Below are 18,572 nucleotides of genomic sequence, written 5' to 3'. Positions count from 1 at the left end.
CGCTCAATCTTTAAACTCAACTTTGATCTTTCTTCTGCTATCATCGTACTGAAATCAGAGGCTCCTAATTTGAATATTCCCCCGTCTCAGCGCTCTTTATTTGACACGCTACTCATTATCGCTCTACGTCTTATTCTTTCCAATTGGAAATCATTTGATTCGCTCTCAGTACATTTCTGGTTCCAATCGGTACTACTTCAACATAAACGTGAGTCATTGATTTCCTCCATTTCGCCCCTGTCTTCTAAATTCTCTACTAAATGGGCCGCTTTTATAGACTATTTGGATTCTCTTTAGACCCATATTCTCATTTTATAATTATATCTCTTTCCATTTTTCTAATTTACTGCTGTTCTCTTCTCTCTTCTTTCTCTTCTCTTCTTGGGCCTCTGAGGGATCTCTCCTTTCTCTTTCTCCCTTCTTTCCATTAGATTGATTGTTCCCTCCCTACCTGCTGCCCTCTTTGCTCCTCTCTTTTGATTTCCTTCTTTTCCTCCCTCGCCTATCTACCCTACTTTATTGCTCCCCTATGATATTTTATCAATTATTCTATTATTAAAATTTGTGTATTTGACTTGCTTAAAAAAAAAAAAACTCCTCCCAAAAAATCTCTTGAACCATGTTCATCATTAGGTCATCAAATAATTCAATTTTAAATATTCTCTTATATTCTGCACATATTTTCCAATCGTCATACTCAATAAATTTTTGATAAGCTATAATGGACTTAGCTTTTAGTCTTTATCTCGATCATTCAAGATGTGTATTCAAACACAGCTCTTTATGGACTTCTCACTTGGGCGTTCTCTTACAAAATTACCCCTAAAAGTGCCCATGCAATTTGAAACTAAGTGGCTATATTTAACATGACTTCCTTACCCTCCCATCAGTTCAGTGAACCAGATGGCAAAGGAATCGTTCTGCTCTTGTGAAGAAAATTGCCACGAAAATGCACATTGAAACGATCAGAACAAAAACACATTCAGTATATCATTTTAGGTGCATAGTGTGACTAGTTATATGGAAGGCTAGTTCGCACGTGTGCTCGCACAAGGCATAAAAAAAGAGAAGTTATTTCATGAACTCTCACATCATTAATAATTTATTTACTTTTAATGTTAACTTGGTTAACACTCCCTATACAGTGTTGATGTGTTTGACACCTAAGGAATTATCACTGTTGATGGTACATGCACCACTTCAAATAAAGTGCATATGTATATATGTGTGTGTGTGTGTATACAGTATATAACCTTATCTATTTAGATATGTACCTCTAATAGAAATGCAAACTGTACATTGAAGGGCAATTCTATAACTGAAAGCCTCGATTAGGGCACTCTACGACTGTGTGAGAAGAGCAAATTCTATACTGTGAAGTGAAAAAAACCCACACCAAAATGTTTTTTGTCGAATCTTCCACAAAACTTGGCCGACTCTTATGAAATTAAGTGTATTGTTTCTTGACTAAAGTTGATATAAATGTTGTAACTATTTCCCACTGCATCACAATACTACCTTGTGAAAATGAATTGTGAACTGAATAAAAAACACAGCAAAACGTTTTATAGCATATGTTGCAGAAGAATGTAAAGTCAAAAAATAAGAACATAAGAATAGCCTTACTGGGTCAGACCAATGGTCCTTCAAGCCCAGTAGCCCATTCTCACGGTGGCCAATCCAGGTCACTAGTACCTGGCCAAAACCCAAGGAATAGCAATATTCCATGCTACCAATCGAGGCCAAGAAGTAGCTTCACCCCCTGTCTTTGTCAACAACAGACTATGGACTTTTCCTCCAGGAACTTGCCCAAACCTTTTTTTAAAACCAGCTATGCTATCCGCTCTGGCAATGCTTCAATGCAATGTTTCAATTGTAATCAATGGTAATGTTTCAATTAAGCAGATGTTTGAAGTGTGCTCCCTTTGCCCGAAGGCACACCTTCAGTCTTGGCCACCACTGATCTATGGACTTGTCAATGACACTCTGCTTCAGCTCAGCCCAACCAGAGATGAGGCACTGTTTAAGGTCTGCGATGTCAGATATCGCTATCTGGTAGAGGTGTTCCTGTATCAGCCCCCAGGTCTGGTAGTCAACTGGGTTTAGGTCTGGTGAATTCGCAGGCCAGAGGTCTGGACAAATGAAGGCTAGGGACTCCCAATGTAGCAGTTCTACGGGATCCTTTGCCCGATGTGCTGGGGCATTGTCCTTTTGGGAGAAAAAGTAATCTCCTACATGCGATGAATCGCTGGCAACAGCTTCTTTGTCAAGAGGACATCCCGGTAGTATGCGCCATTGACCTTAACCCCAGGATCGATGAAGAACAGATCTGTGAATCTGAGTTTTGAGATTGCAACCAAGACTATGACTGATTGGCTGAAGGTCTGTAGTAGGTGTTTGGCATTCACCTTACCCTTCAGTGGTGTTGAAGTGTGTTAATTGGTGGAGCTACTATAAATATTTTTGCATTTGTAAACCAGATGAAGCCAACGCTGTGCTCCAGGTATATGGTCAAAAGTTGCTTGCACCATTTTAGGCATGGGCCTTTGTTGTGTAAAGTTAACTCTTGGGCACAATGCTTTATAAGACACTTTAATTTCAGATCGTCATGAATTATCCTAACCACAGTTGTCTAGCTTATTCCTGCTTCTCTTGCTATTTGGCGAGTTGATCTGTGTGTTTGCAGTGCATCCTCCTGGCTTAGTATAAGATCACGTACAACTTCAATGTGCTGTTGTGTGCAAATCGAGCGCTGTCTGGCTTACGATCCACCGCGCTTGAATCATGTGTAGCAGCACATCAAGGCCGTTTTTTTTTTTTTGTTCCAATCCTCCTGTGGGAACTCTTTCAATAATCATCGACTGCTGTAACCTTTTAGCTTTACAAAGTTCAGCATCAGAATTCAGTCTTCTGCACTTAAAACCATTTTGATAAAGAGACCGTTTACAAAACTATCATCTGCATCCATGGCAGGAATTAATTTTCACAAGGTAATGCTGTGGTACGGTGGGAAATATTTACAACATTTTACATCAACAACATTCAGGACACAACACACTAAGGGCTTTAACGCGTGGAATAGCGCACGCTGAATGGCCGCACGTGCTAGACCTTAACGCCAGCGTTGAACTGGCGTTAGTTTTAGAAGCATAGCGCGGGTTTAGCGCGCAGTAATTTTATGCGTGCGCTAATTTCTTTAGCGCACCTTAGTAAAAGGAGCCCTAAATTTCATAAGTTCTGTGGAAGATATGACAAAAAACATTTTAGTATAGTATTTTTTTAACAGTTCACAGTATATAATGGAATCTGGATGTCCAGATCCCACTATAGAACATTAGTGTAACCTGGTATTGGGGCTCTTTACATTTATGGTCCTGCAGTTAGTCCAGTCATATACTTGGCATAACAGACAGCACTTAAATGCAGCAGGGACACGTAGAACTCACAGTTACGTGTATAAGTAGAAACCGCGCCCATTGCCTGACCATGTGTACAACTCATAAATTTGTACGTTATACCACTTACATACAGTTACAGAATAGTGCTAACATTTTCACAAGTAAGTGGCATAGTAAGGGTGGGGGTGTGGACTGCCCTGGGTGCCATCTTGGTGGGGGTGCTGGCACCTCTCCACATCCCCCATGCCCTTCCCCCCCCCAGCTCTTTAAATCTTCACCAGCGCGAGCAACTTTTTCAGCCTGCTGCTTGCGCCAGCTTGGCTCCCCTTGAAATCACTTCTGGGTCATGAGGTCAGGAAGTGACATCAGAGGAAAAGCCAATGCCGATGCTCGTGCTGGCTAAGATTTAAAGTGGTATGGGAGGAAGGGAGGGCGGGAGTGTGGCATGGAAGGAGCGGGGAGGCAGAGAGCAGGCCATGAAGGGGGGGGGGCACCACCGCCCTGGGAACCAACTACCTTTACTACGCCACATACAAGAAGCCCATAAATGAGAGTACCCAGTTACAAAATTGCCCTTTGATTGATGAACAGGAAAACAGAATTTTGAAACTTAGTGAGATACTAAGGGCCCCTTTTATAAACCTGCGATAGCAAGTCCTAGTGCAGCAAACGTGACGCAGCTCATAGGAGCTGAATGGGCTGTGTTGCATTTGCCACCAGAGGGCATCCGCTGACAATCAGGGAAGGGAAGTTTTGTGGTGATTCCAGAAAATACTTCGTCACAGAAAGGGTGGTTGATCATTGGAACAGTCTACTCTGCAGGTGATTGAGGCCAGCAGCGTGTCAGATTTTAAGAGAAAATGGGATATTCACGTGGGATCTCTAAGGGAGTAAAGTCAGGGGGGTGGGTCATTAGAGTGGGCAGACTTGATGGGCTATGGCCCTTTTCTGCCGTCATATTCTATGTTTCTATGACTCGTTATCGTGGCTTTGAAAAAGGGGCCCTAACTCCAGTTCTGCCTCTGTTGATAGCAGAAGGCTTCCTCCTTCCAATACTCATGTCAGATTTTTCCACAGATGGTGATACAGTATGATAAGAAAACAAGTGATAGATAAACAAATAGACAAATAGCACAAACATTATTTACAGTGCGACTCCTGTCCTGTTGTTCCTCATGGATGCAGCTTTGAAAAATCAATGCAAGCACATTTCTTTGAAAGACAGACTTTTCCCTCTGAAAATGGAGCAGGAAGTGTATACACAAATCTACACTCTTGAGGAATGTAGGGAGAGGGGAGACATGATCGAAACATTTAAGTACCTCACGGGACGTGTCGAAGTGGAAGTTGATATTTTCTTTCTCAAGGGACCCTCGGCCACAAGAGGGCACCCGCTCAAACTCAGGGGCGGAAAATTTCATGGCGACACCAGAAAGTATTTCTTCACAGAGAGAGTGGTTGATCATTGGAACAAGCTTCCAGTGCAGGTGATCGAGGCAGACAGCGTGCCAGTCTTTAAGAATAAATGGGATACCCATGTGGGATCCCTACGAGGGTCAAGATAAGGAAATTGGGTCATTAGGGCATAGACAGGAGGTGGGTAAGCAGAGTGGGCAGACTTGATGGGCTGTAGCCCTTTTCTGCCGTCATCTTCTATGTTTCTATTTTCACAGGTGCTTCCCCCCCCCCCCCCCCTGAAAATGTAAGCACATTGTTTTGGAAATGCAGAAGTATGCTCCTAAGTGAGCTATGCACCACAAACCTGGCCTCAGGAGCACCTTCTAATATGTGGGTACAATTATGTACAAATTGGCTTTGTGCATAGACATACTTCTGCACATAAAACCTTGTGTTAGTGAAGAGATGCCTTGGAAAATTACCCATCTGATAAAATTGAGAGAAACATGGAAACACAATATTCTTACCACTTTGCACAGAATACTGTGTTACGAAACTGAAGGAAGAAAAAATAAACCCGCCATTAATCATACTTGTGGAGTTATTTTGAAAATAAAAATAGAACGCAGGACAACAAAATGTCTGCCTTCACTCTTAAAAAAAAACACAAAAATGTACAAGATGCAGGCAATGTTTATTATATCAAATGTAAATGGGGTTATGTTATCACCCTTCAAACAAACCTCGCCGAGTGTGTTGGTGCGCATTCTTCAAGAGTTCTCACAGGTTTTTATTTATTATCATTTTTATTATGGTTTAATCCAAACCTTATCAACCCTGGACCCCTGAGGAAGGCGTGTTTACCGAAACACGGACCGTGTCGGGTCCTTAGGTTTGTTTGAAGGGTGGTAACATAACCCCATTTACATTCGATATAATAAACATTGCCTGCATCTTGTACATTTTGTCTGCAGTTCTTTTTGTTTTTTGGTTTGTTGATATATTTTCACTGCCGTTCCTGTTGGATTTATTCTTTCGTTTTGGTGCCTTCAATCTTAGGCAGACACCTGACATTCATATTTCCTCATCTCTATCATACTATGATAATAATGTACCTTGATAGAACAAGATAAAAGAGAAATGTGAGCTGCTCATTGTAGGGATTGTTTGTCCATCTTTTCAGAAATCTAAAGCTCTAGTAAAGATCAATTACCATAGCAAGATAGCTCAAGCTAGTACATCTCAGACATAGTGCCTCCTATGTCAGTTGCAGCTTCATTAAGAAACAAAACAATCCAACAGCATAGTTGCCAGGTTCTCATTTTTCTAGACTTCCTTACCACCCAAACTCTAGTGGTTTGGTGAATGTACTCTATAGACACTGCTGTCTGTGCACTCGGCACTCTGTACAACACGTTGGCAGAGGTTGTGGTAAAAGCAGATGGCTTTAAGAGAGGTTTGGACATATTCCTGGAGGAAAAGTCCATAGTCTATTATTGAGAAAGACATGGGGGGAAGCCACTGCTTGCCCTGGATCGGTAGCATGGAATGTTACTATTTTTTTGGTTTTGGCCAGGTACTAGGGGCCTGGATTGGCCACCGCGAGGACAGGCTACTGGGCCTAATGGATCTTTGGTCTGACCCACTAAGGCTATTCTTATGTTCTTGTGTTCTTATGCAGTATGTTCAGACATTTCATCTACCTTCTATTGTCACTGTACTGTTACAAATATGAAAACAAGCTACTTGAATCCAATCAACATCATAGAAATATCTCAACTGCTTTTCAGCTCATTATTCATTATTTCTCCTTTTTACAGTAAACAAATCCTTCCTGTGTTTAGATATTGTGGGACCGTTCTAGGACTCAATTATACTGTATTTCATCCAGTTTAAAAGCCATGTACTAAATTACAGGAAAAAAAACGGCTTTATGAGCCCTTTATTACATTTGAACCGTCCGAAAATGGAAAACCTTTAGAAGCCTCTCAGTTTCTCTAAAGATTATCTACAAATTTCTGGTCCCACAGTTTAATAAAATATATGTATATATATATATTTATCATACTATGTTGCAATATTGTCTGATGTATCAGTTAGTTTTATAACTTCATGGCCTAGTTATGCATTTCTGTTTTAGATGCATCAAACCTAATTTAGTATCTATATATTTTGGGAACAATATATATATAGAGGGTTACTGACTACGCTAAAAGTGAGATTCAGACATGAGATCTCTGCCATTTGTAACCGCCTGGTCACTTAGCTCATCCTGTATCGTGGGCAGGGTATTCTTCACTGTTAATGGTGCATCTGTTTTGAAGAGGGAATCCATTTTGAGGTGGGCGTTTATGTTAAAAGACTTCTGAAAAGATTCTGAGGTAAAGTAATAGACAAAAGGGTCTAAACAGCAATTCAGTGTTGCAATACATAGTGTGATGGGATACAAAGTCCTAGCAAACCACTCCACAGAACAATTTTCTATGGCCTGAGATCGCACCAGAGCATACAAGAAGAGAATGGAATTGTACGGCACAAAGCAAACTATGAAAATAAGAACATGAACAATAATCATTTTCAGTACTTTTTCTTTGTTTGTTCCGATCTGGCACAAGGTTTCAGGCTTCCGGAGTGTTCTTAGAACCATGGAGGAACAAGTAAGGTTCAGTAATAATGGAATCAAAAATCCAACCACTTCAATAAATATAGTGATCTTTGACAGATATGTTTTCCAAGTGGTCTTGGAGAAACCCTCAAAACACGTTGTACTCGTGTTGGAGACGTTGGTGGTGGAAAACAAGGATGCTAAAATGCCTCCACTCAGCACTAAAATCCAGACTCCTATGCACACCACAGCAGAATTTCTCCGGGTCCTTATGGTGCGAGATCGAAATGGATAGACAATCGCAAGAAACCGGTCAACACTGATGCACGTAAGGAACAACATGCTTCCATATATGTTTGTCAGAAATGCTGTCCCAGAAATCTTGCAGAGAGGGTCTCCAAAGGGCCAGTGCCTGTTGAAGTTATAAAATATTTTGAAGGGCAACGTAAACACAAAAAGTAGGTCAGAGACAGCAAGATTTGTCATGAAAATAGCCGTTTCATTTCTCATTTTCATCCTGAAGCAGAAGACAAAGAGGGAGGCACAGTTTGTGATCAGACCCAGGATAAACACCACACTGTAGACCACTCCATACAGGCTGTATTTAAAGGAGTCATCGATGAGGCAGCTCATGTTGTCGCTGCGGTTTCCCATACCAGATCTGTGCCAGTCTTGCGGTGGTATCCTGCAAAGTTGAGCTCAGTAGCATCCATAAAGTAATAGAGTGAACGCACTGGCTTTGACAAGAAAGATGCTCCAGTCATATAAGTTTGAAGAATGCTGTGGTTGCATCTCCAAATGCACTACGAGATGTGCCTTTAGCCTAAGGAAAAACAAAACAAACAGTTAGTTCTGCAATCAGTTTACAATCATTAACATGTCACAGACGCCTTTAACCTCCCTCTAGAAAATCTAGTCTTCAACCAGCTTCAGACTGCAGAGGAGGAAGACGCAGTCTCAGGCACTATCAGTCTCCAACTCCTATTTCTGGGAGATTGACAGAGACTAAAGGGTAAAGAAGAGGATATGAGGGAGATCCCCATAATTTTGCTTCTTCTCATGGTATCCCATGATTCCAAGGAGATCAGACAATTCTGTGTCAAAGGCCAAATTTTGAAACACCAGCAACAGTCATGAAAATCATAGCAAACCAGTGATACTGAATATATTCAGGATACAAGAAAGAAAAAACCCACTGTGTTTTACTACACCCTATACTCATCCACAAGCCAACCTATAATTTTTTATTTATTTAAATCAATACTATGACAACTTATTACCTACGTCTCAAGATACGTACTTATAGCATGCAGCCTGACTGCCTCCCACACTCAGCAGCGATCACAGTTATTCAATGCCGGGGGTTGCCGGCATTTATTATCCAGGGCAAAGGTTGGTGGCTCACACTTAGCTGGCCAGGGCAATTTTTATTGGCTGGCCAGCTATGGCTAATGGTCAAAAATACATCAGTCTTTTAGGCGGGTCTATCTGGATGTTTGCCATAGCAGGTCAGCCAATGTAACCAGCAATGTCAAGTGAAATAGCCAGGCACCGGGCCGGCCGGCATGCCCGTTATTCAGTGGGAGATAGCTGGACAAATGTAAATTAGCTGGCTAAGACCTGCTGAATATTTTTTTTGGGGGGGAGGGGGATCTAAATATCAACAAGAGGCATTCAAAGGCAAATATCCAGTTAACAATCACCCTTATCTTATATTTTCCTTAGCCATTACTATCTATGGATATTCAATGGATCTATCTAGATCAGGGGTCTCAAAGTCCCTCCTTGAGGGCCGCAATCCAGTCGGGTTTTCGGGATTTCCCCAATGCATATGCATGAGATCTATGTGCATGCACTGTTTTCAATGCATATTCATTGGGGAAATCCTGAAAACCCGACTGGATTGCGGCCCTCAAGGAGGGACTTTGAGATCCCTGATCTAGATAGTGCCACTAAATATCCTTATAGACTGACTCAGTACTATCTGGATAGTTCCAGGGTGGTGTGTGGGTAGAGCAATGGCAAGTAACATCAAGTTACCTGGAAAACAATGATATTCAGAAGAGGCTGGTCGTGTAGTCAGGAAAGCAAAGATGCAAATGGAAGAAAAAAATAGCTGACACGGTAAAACGGGGAGACAAGACATTTTTTAGATATATTAGTGATAGGAAGAAGTGCACAAGTGGCATTGTGAGACTCAAAGGTGAAGGGGAAGAATAAAGAAGCTGATAAAGAAAAGGCCAAATTGCTTAACAAATATTTTGTGTTCTGTGTTCATGGCTGAAGCGTCAGGAGCGGGACCGCAGAAGACAAACGTGAATAGGGATGGAGGAGTAATAGACCCTGATCGATTTTTAGAGGGTTGTGTTCATGAGGAGCTAGCTAAAATAAAGGTAGACTAAGCGATGTGCCTGGAATGTGTACATCTGAGGGTGCTGAAGGAACTTAGGGAAATTCTGGTAGGTCCGCTGACTGACCTTTTCAATGAGTTTCTAGAGTCGGAAGTGGTACCGGAGGACTGGAGAAGGGCGGATGTGGTCCCTCTCCACAAAAGTGGAAATACGGAAGAAGTAGGGAATTACAGGCCGGTAAGTCTGACTTCTATGGTAAGCAAATTAATGGAATTCTATTAAATGGTGTGCCACTATGCCTTCTATTATCTTAACCAGAAAGGGTATAGAAACCACTGTGCTGTAATTGGTTACATCACTCCCCTTAGCAGTCAAGTATAAGAGGGGGAGTTTTAGACGTAGGCAATCCTTAAGATGGATTATTTTACCACAAGTCATGCTTTTTCAGCAGTCTCATTGCATAAAATGGGAACCTGTGCTAAAAACAGCACAACTTGTGGCAAAAATACCCCATCATAATGGTAGCCCAGGTTTATAACTTCTTTCCTAAATACTGACTCCAAAGTGTTCTCTATTGACTTTATAGAGTCTTCAGACTGCACTCTTGCCTCATGAAGGCCTTGTAGTTTATATTATGTCTATACTGGGATACCACAGAAGCTTTGTGAACTTCACAAAAAAGGTTCCACATAAACATCTCACCAGAACTCCCTTATAGGCTATGGTGAGCCCCCCCAAACCCACTATACCCACATGTCTACAACTCCAATAGCCCTTTATGGCTGGAAGTGGCATCTATATGGCAGTATAGTAGGGTTGGGGAGGGGGGATTGGTGGGCTCACATTTTCCACCATGAATGTCATCATTAGAGTGGCTTATGGGCCTGGGTCCTCCTATGGTTCAGTAGCCCACCCCAGACTACTTAAGCCACCTCTGTGCAGCTCTACTAGACTTTCCTATGCAAGGTGCTGATATTCCAGGGGCAGGTATGTATGTTTTTATTCTGATTTTTGGGGGGTGCAATGGGGCAGTGAACATGGGGGGGGGGGGAGTGGGGGGGAGGGTTTATCTGGTTTCTGCAGTAGTTATCTGGTCACTTTGGATATCTTTTGGGCACTCATATCCGATTTTAGATCGCCTAAGTCACAATGTATAAATTCTGTCCAGGAATTCTCGTCAAACCTTCGATTATCACTGCAGGATAACCAAGTCTAGGTCAGCCTACCTCCCGCCTTAACCACTCCTCCAAAAACACCCCTTTGAGCTGTCTGGGTGCACAGCAGGATTCTGAGGCCTAAAAAGTCCCTGGATACATCCAAAGAGCAGTTATGATTCGGCACTTTGGATGACCTGTCTTTTCTATCATCCAAGTGCCGGCTTGGGCGGGTTTTTGGACATATTTCACTTCCAATTATGAGCCCCATAGTGTTAGACAGGGTTAAATCGGTTCCCATGGTTACAGAATTAAACATACCTGCAAGAATCAGTCCAAAATATCTAAATCTACATTTGCAGACATTATTTGCAGTATATAAAGAGAGAAGATTTTACAGCTTTCCTGAATCTTAACATCCTTTCCAATGATCTAATAAATGATGGGATTTAGTTCCACAGTTTAGGCATAAAATGAGAATAAACTCACCTCCGGGCACTTTCTAAATGGAGGGATCGTCCAGAAGATATGCACCACTGGCCCGGAAGTCTTACCCCCAACGTCAATTCTGACATTGGACTGAAGGTCCAGGCTGGCCAATGGCTGGCCCGAACCTTCTCTCCGACATTAGAATTGACGTCAGGGGTAAGGTTTCTGGGCCAGCAGCGTGCAATCGCTGCACCTGCCTGGTCCTTCCCAGCAATTTGTTTCTTCGTAGGGAGTGAAGCGCCGCTGGGTCACTGCTCATCCCTCACTCTTGGTGCCATGCTCTTGGTGCTTTAGACAGGAGGCCCCTCCCCCTGTCGCTGCTGTTTTGTGGACGCATTCTCACAGCGGCAGCAGCAGGAGGCAATTAAAACCAGTAGACGTACAGGCTTGGGGTGTGTGGAAGAGAACAGGCTGGAAGGCAGCGAGGGCAACATAGGAGGGAGGGAGGGAGGAAGGGACAATTGTTGAGCCTGAGGTGGGGGGGGGGGGAAGATGACAAAGGCAGTGAGGGGAACATAGGAGGGGGGGAAGAAGGGACAATTGTTGGGCAGAGGATGGAAGGAAGGAAAGAAAGAACGAAAAAAAGAAAGAAATCACCAGACAACAAAGGTAGGAGAAATGATTTTATCTGCAATTTAGTAATCAAAATGTGTCAGTTTGGAGAATTTATATCTGCTGTATATATTTTGCCCTATATTTGTCTATTTTTCTATAGTTATTACTGAGGTGACATTGCATATTTTAAAGTTATCTGCCTTGACATCTGTGCCCTTTCCCTACCCACCATGTGCCCTGTCCCAGCCTACCACTAGACCACCAGAGGGGGGACATGGTGCAGAACCTGGCAGGGAGAATTTGGTTCAGAATGTTTTTTTTCCATGTTTTCCTCTTCTAAATTTAGGGTACGTCTTACGGAGCAAAAAAATACGGTATTTAAGAGGGTGGTTTGAAAAGTTTGGTAAAAAATCCAAGTCAAACAATATAGGGCTCCTTTTACTAAGCTCCGATAGCGTTTTTAGCACACACAGGATTTTAGCGTGCGCTAAACCCGTGCTACGCGGCTAGAACTAATGCCAGCTCAATGCTGGCGTCAAGGTCTAGCGTGCGCTAAAACCACTATTGCAGCTTAGTAAAAGGAGCTCATAGTCATCAAATGCTGTACACTCAGGGCCTCTTCTATCAAACTGTGCTATTTTTCCTACAATAAGAAAAAAACTGGATGGAGACTACATTGTTTAACTTGCTTTTTTTTTTTTTACCAAACTTTTCAAACCACACTCGTAAGGGTCAGACGATTAAATCATGCATTTTTTTTTGAAGCGGTTTAATAGTCACATGTATGTCAGTGAAGCTGAGAGGAAATTGTAGACCAAAGCGCGATTGAAATAAAGCTTTCTTGGAATTCAGAATAAACAGTGGAGAGCCTAATAACAAGGGCTTTGGGCTCACATTTCTTGTGGTGCTCTGATGTCAGACCTGGCAAAAAGTATGAAAACCCACAGGGTTTTCTGGAAGAACAAAACAAAATCCTGGGTAGGACTTGGAACTACATCAAGAAGAGCTGCTGCAGCAACAAAGATGAAATTACACAGCAAGTTGTCATAAACTGGGTAGCTTTACAAACTAATTGCAAACCAACTGGATTACATTATAGGTACTTTAAAATTCATAAGTATTTCCAAATTAGTTTGAAGAGGAAAAAAAATGGACAACTGGACTATGCAAAGCAGCTGTACATTGATTGGGTCATGGAAACATATATAGCTGAGGTATCAAGTAGAGAATGACACGGTGACAAAATTCATCACCGTTCCCGTCCCCGCGGGAAACCATCTTCATGTCATTCTTTAAGGAGAGAGGGAAGAATCAGAGTATGAATGGCCACAACCACTGACCCTCAAGTTTTGCGTTGAAGAATGCTGGTATAGAAGGACCGAGGTTGAAATAGACACTAGAAAATGACATGGGATTATTTCCCGCAGTTATCTACGGGGACGGGGACGGTGATGAATTTTATCACCGTGTCATTCTCTAGTATCAAGTTCTCAAAATTACATGCTTCGCAAGATTTCACAAGAAAGGCCATTACTCGATCTACCCTATCTCAGAACACCTTGCACTATTGGTATAGCCCACGGGTAGGCAATTCTGGTCCTCGAGAGCTGGAGCCAGGTCAGGTTTTCAGGATATCCACAACGAATGCGTATGAGATGGATTTGCATGCACTGCCTCCTTGAGATGCATATCAGGAGGTGGAAAATGAGCATTTCTGCACGACACAGTTTCTACTACTACTGCTACTAATCATTTCTATAGCACTACTAGGCACACGCAGCACTGTACGTCAAAACACAGAAGAGACAGTTCCTGCTCAAAAGAACTTACAAGCCAGTCAAGACAGACAAACTAGACAAAAAGGTGCATCAATACAGAATAGGGCCAGTTTCTATAAATGGCGCCCTAACTGCGGACATCTAGCGATGCCTAACCTAAATCCACGTGTAAGATAATTTTTTTTTAATATTGGTTAAATGGCGTGGTAATTGATCACGCTGTTAAAAGCCGATTAAAAAATTAATTTAATTGATAATTACAGTTACATGCAGATATCAACGTAGTGCTTAGCAACGCCTACATCAAGGTACCCTCTGATGCCTAAACACACACCTGAAAAGTAGGCATGGTTAGGGGTGGAGAATAAGTGTGGTAGACTTAGGTGTCGCTAGGCGTCAGATAGGAACCAGTAAATTAGGCCTTATACCGTTGCCTACCTCTAGGTGGCACTAGACATGAATCTATAAAGGATGCCTAGTGGTTGATTGACAACTGTGTGGCCTGGCACCTAAAAGCTAGGTGTGGTTAGGTGCCACTTATAGAATCTGACCCGTAGTGCATCTATTAGTAAGCGCTAGTTGATTAGGACAGGAATAGTACATGAGCCTTTAGGCCAGTGTATCGCAAACTGTGTGCCTCCTGAGATTTCTGGTGTGCCACAACACACTGGTGAGGAGGAGAGTCATCCACGCTGGCTGCCTGCCTACAGGACGTGGCTCTCGCGGCGAGAGGCACATCCTGTAGGAAGTCAGCCGGCGTGGACGACTCTCCTCCTGGCCGGCATCTCTCCTCTTCACCCTGCACCTCCCGGATCCCTGCAACGGTGGGTCGCAGCAAGACTGGCCTCCGCGCATGCGTGGCTGTTGATGCGATGATGTCACGTATACGCGTGACGACATCGCATCGACTTCAGGATGTCTCCTGGCCGGGGCGCTGCATTTAGTGTGCTGCCGGCCGGAAAAGTTTGTGGCGCACTGCTTTAGGCCCCGATTCTATAAACAGTACTTATCGTGTAGGTGCCCAGGAGTGCAAGTGTCAGTCACAGTCTTAGGCGAAGGTAGGCATTGAAAGCTTAGGCACATTCAATGCCAGGGTTTTCTTGGCCTATAGTCTCAGCGCCCTTCGGTTGCAGGATCAAGCTTAGCACTGCTCCCTGTGACCCTGGGCAAGTTACTTAACACTCTAAGTAATCAATAAATACTAAAATAAATAAATAAGTCAAAACACACCCAAGATCTGCCCGGAATCCATCCCTAACCATTTTCTAGTAGACATCTCGAAATAGACACCTGCCTTGAAATGGTAGGCACTTACCAATTGCGATTTGTTTTTTTAATTAGAATTTCCAATGGACTGTGCCGATTAAGGATTTTTAAATAATTAAGGCCCCCTTTTGCTAAGCCAGAGGAGCAAGTGCTGCATAGCAAATGCCCCAATGCCCATTTAGTCCCTATGGGCATCCAAGCATTTAACGCTATCGGGCTTAGTAAAAGAGAGGGTAAGTTAGGTGCCTGGATTGGCTAGGCATGCCAATCTAGGTGCCCATCTTTAGGTGTCTTTTATAGAATCAGGGCCTTACTGCCTAGAAAATGGGTGGCAGCCAATGCTCTCGCAGTCATTTTTTTAATGGCTGGGTGCTATTGGCAACACTGGCGCATGACCATTAATATAAAAAAAAAGAAAATCGGCCATTTTATAGCTGCGGTAAAAATAGCCTCAGCATACAGAAAAAACCATGTAAAGGCACACAAAGGCCTTTTTTTTTTTTTTTTTACAGCAGCTTAGTAAAAGAACCCTTTAATTATGTAAGATCGAATATGACAAAAGCCAAACAAAAACGAACTCACAAAAATTCCACACCTCTGAATTTCAAATCTGAACATGTTTAGTCCAAGGTCTACATTTTTGCATTTGCTGAACAGGTATAAATACAACCATAATATCAAAAACAATATAGATTTATTTGTGTGTGTTCCTTAAGCCCCTCTTTCATCAACCTGTGCTAGAGGTTTTCAGTGCAAGCAGGTGAGATAAGTGCTCCAGTGCTCACAGGAATTCTACGAACGTCGGAGCGTTTACCACATCAACATGTGCTAACAAAAACTCTAGTGCAGCTCGATAAAAGCTGGCCTAAATTTTTAAAATGTATTTGGGAGGGGGGTGGGGGGAGCCTAGCATGAACAGCTCGCATCAGATCTTGCCATATTTCTACAAAGTTATGTCAGGACTTACCCCTCCTTTTATCAAGCTGAGCCACCAATCATCTGGAGTACTGTGTCCAATATTGGTCGCCGTACCTAAAGAAGGACATGGAGATACTTGAGAGGGTTCAGAGAAGAGCGACAAGAATGATAAAAGGTATGGAAAACCTTTCATACGCAGAGAGGCTAGAAAGGCTGGGGCTCTTCACCCTGGAGAAGCGAAGACTCAGAGGAGACATGATAGAGACTTACAAGATCATGAAGGGCATAGAGAAGGTGGAAAGGGACAGATTCTTCAGCCTATTGGGAACTACAAGAACAAGGGGGCACTCGGAGAAACTGAAAGGGGACAGGTTTAGAACCAATGCTAGAAAATTTTTCTTCACTCAGAGGGTGGTGGACACCTGGAATAAGCTTCCGGAGGATGTGATACGAGAGAGTACATTAAGGGGGTTCTAAGAAGAATTGGACAAGTTCCTGAAGGATACGGGGATTGAGGGATATAGATAGAGGTAGAGATAGGGCCATGAAAGGGTATAGATAGAAGAAAAATGGGGATTAAAGGGTTTTAGGCAAAGGATCACTTACAGGTCATGGACCTGATGGGCCGCCGCGGGAGCAGACTGTTGGGCGCGATGGACCCTTGGTCTGACCCAGCAGAGGCAACTTCTTATGTTCTTCTTATGTTCTTAAGAGCTAAATTCCGAGCAGCCCATTCTGTTCCTATGGGTGGTTTGGCATTTAACGCGCGTTGCTTGGCAGCGCAGCTTGATAAAAGAGGGGGTTTGTCTTGGCAAGTCCAAAAAATGGGATTTTTTTCAGTCATTCTCTAGTAGTGTTATCGCAAACTGTGTGCCGCAGCACACCAGTGTGCCAACTAAGATTTCTGGTATGCCGCGACACACTGGTGAGGAGGAGAGTCGTCCACGCCAGTTGCCTGCCTACAGGACATGCCTCTTGCGGTGAAAGGCACGCCCTGTAGGAAGTCAGCAGGCGCACAACTGACTCTCCTCCTGGCCGGTGTCTCAAGTTTCAAGTTTATTTAAAAATTTCTTATACCGCCTAATCAAACCTTCAAGGCGATGTACAAAGGAGTACCAAAACAATATATCAGAGTAAATTACAAAACAATTAAAAACAAATCGGGGAAAGTGACAATTTTTTTAGTGAAGTGGAATCCCTGTAATGGCAGGGTTGCGGCCAGATGGGCCTCCACGCATGCACGGACATTGACATGATGTGATGTCATCACGTTGACTTCCGGCCGGGGCACTGGTTTTAGTGTGCTGCCGGCCAGAAAAGTTTGCAAGACGTTGCTCTTGTAGATGTATTGAATGTTCAAGATTGTTATCTTATTGTATGATATCATACCATGAACACCCACCCTCTAATTCTTTCAAAATCTTCAATTTTCACAAGTTGCTAATCTCATTTGTATTATCATTTTTATTATTTTATTTGTAAAGGGGACACATCCAAATGAAACTTACATAAGCCTTAATTTTTCTTTAGCCATGTGTTGTTCAAAAAGCCCCCTTTATTTCATGTCATTACAAATCTCTCTCCCAAACAATGAATTCGTTAAACAATTGTTACATTAATAATTTTGTATTTCGCTTCAAGGAACAGAAGATCATAGCCGCAGAAGTGCTTATATCTATCCCCGACGTTAGCCAACATTTTGTGGCAAGCTGCTTCAGGGCATTTTATGGAAACAAAATTAAACATAATTAATTACTGCATAGCAGGATATAGCACGTACAAAACTTCAACCAAGCTGATTTCCCAACTAAAGACATTGTATGTCAAAATGGTAGCATTTTCAATAGAATGGCAAGTCATGTTACTGTTTTCAAACATTGTGGATATATCTGGTATTAAGGCAGTGGAACTCTTATCATATACAGGACTGCGATTTAACATGTAAAATAATTCATTTTCAAGTAATTTAGGGAGAAGTTAAGCTACTATTAAAATGAGCTATGTTACCCAAATTGTGCCTTTTTTTTTTTTTACATTTTATGCAAAGAGATACCTTAACTGTAGCTCACATCGGGCCCCTTTTAAAAAGTTGGCTACCAGTGGCCGCACAAATTGAATTCAAAGTGCTGTGCTTGATTTTCAAGCTGAGGCAGACAATGCAGCCGGTAGAACTGAGTAATTTGTTTACTCCATACCAGCCGAGTAGGCCTCTCCGTTCAGACGAGCAGCTCTATCTAGAAATACCACAATTGAAAACAGTGAAACAAGTGTGTCATCGTCGCTCCATGATAACAGCGCAGGGGGGGTTTGGTTTAGAATGCTCTGCAGCTTCATGTTAGAAAGGCTTCCCCCTTTTACGATGCCTATCAATTCCTAGGAGCGTCAGAGCTAATACTACCGTGGCCAGTGATAAAAAATACTAAACATGACTTCATAAAAGGGGGGGTTAATTATTTTAAAAGCTTAATTGGCGCTGATAATTGGCAATTAACAACTTGTAGTTGATGATGCACTTAACTGGATGTTAGGCACCTATCACTTTGAGATAGGCCCTTACTCCAAGATATCTACCAGATAGGCACGGTTAGGGGCAGATCTTGGGCAGGTTTTACATGTAGGCTCCTGTTTTGGATTTAGGAGCAGGTTTTTCATGCCAAAAA

At 42.5% G+C, this 18,572-nt stretch overlaps 1 protein-coding gene across 4 annotated transcripts in view; it reads right to left on the bottom strand.

Moving 5' to 3' along the window:
• Positions 1 to 6,576: 6,576 nt before the first annotated feature.
• The window catches only part of LPAR4 (lysophosphatidic acid receptor 4), a 38,756-nt gene continuing 26,760 nt past the window's right edge, over positions 6,577 to 18,572 (bottom strand). For 3 of the 4 annotated variants that reach the window (XM_033944745.1, XM_033944744.1, XM_033944747.1), the window contains one exon: positions 6,577 to 8,224. In XM_033944745.1, the coding sequence (XP_033800636.1) occupies positions 7,006 to 8,055 (1,050 nt within the window). In that variant the 5' untranslated portion in view covers positions 8,056 to 8,224 and the 3' untranslated portion in view covers positions 6,577 to 7,005. Of the gene's footprint in view, positions 8,225 to 15,961; positions 16,022 to 18,572 lie in introns of those variants that run through there. The other variant, XM_033944746.1, reaches the window with a different exon arrangement.

This window comes from Geotrypetes seraphini, chromosome 5 (genome assembly GCF_902459505.1).
Source record: "Geotrypetes seraphini chromosome 5, aGeoSer1.1, whole genome shotgun sequence".
Taxonomy (NCBI): domain Eukaryota; kingdom Metazoa; phylum Chordata; class Amphibia; order Gymnophiona; family Dermophiidae; genus Geotrypetes; species Geotrypetes seraphini.
This window is presented reverse-complemented; position numbering and strand designations above follow the sequence as displayed.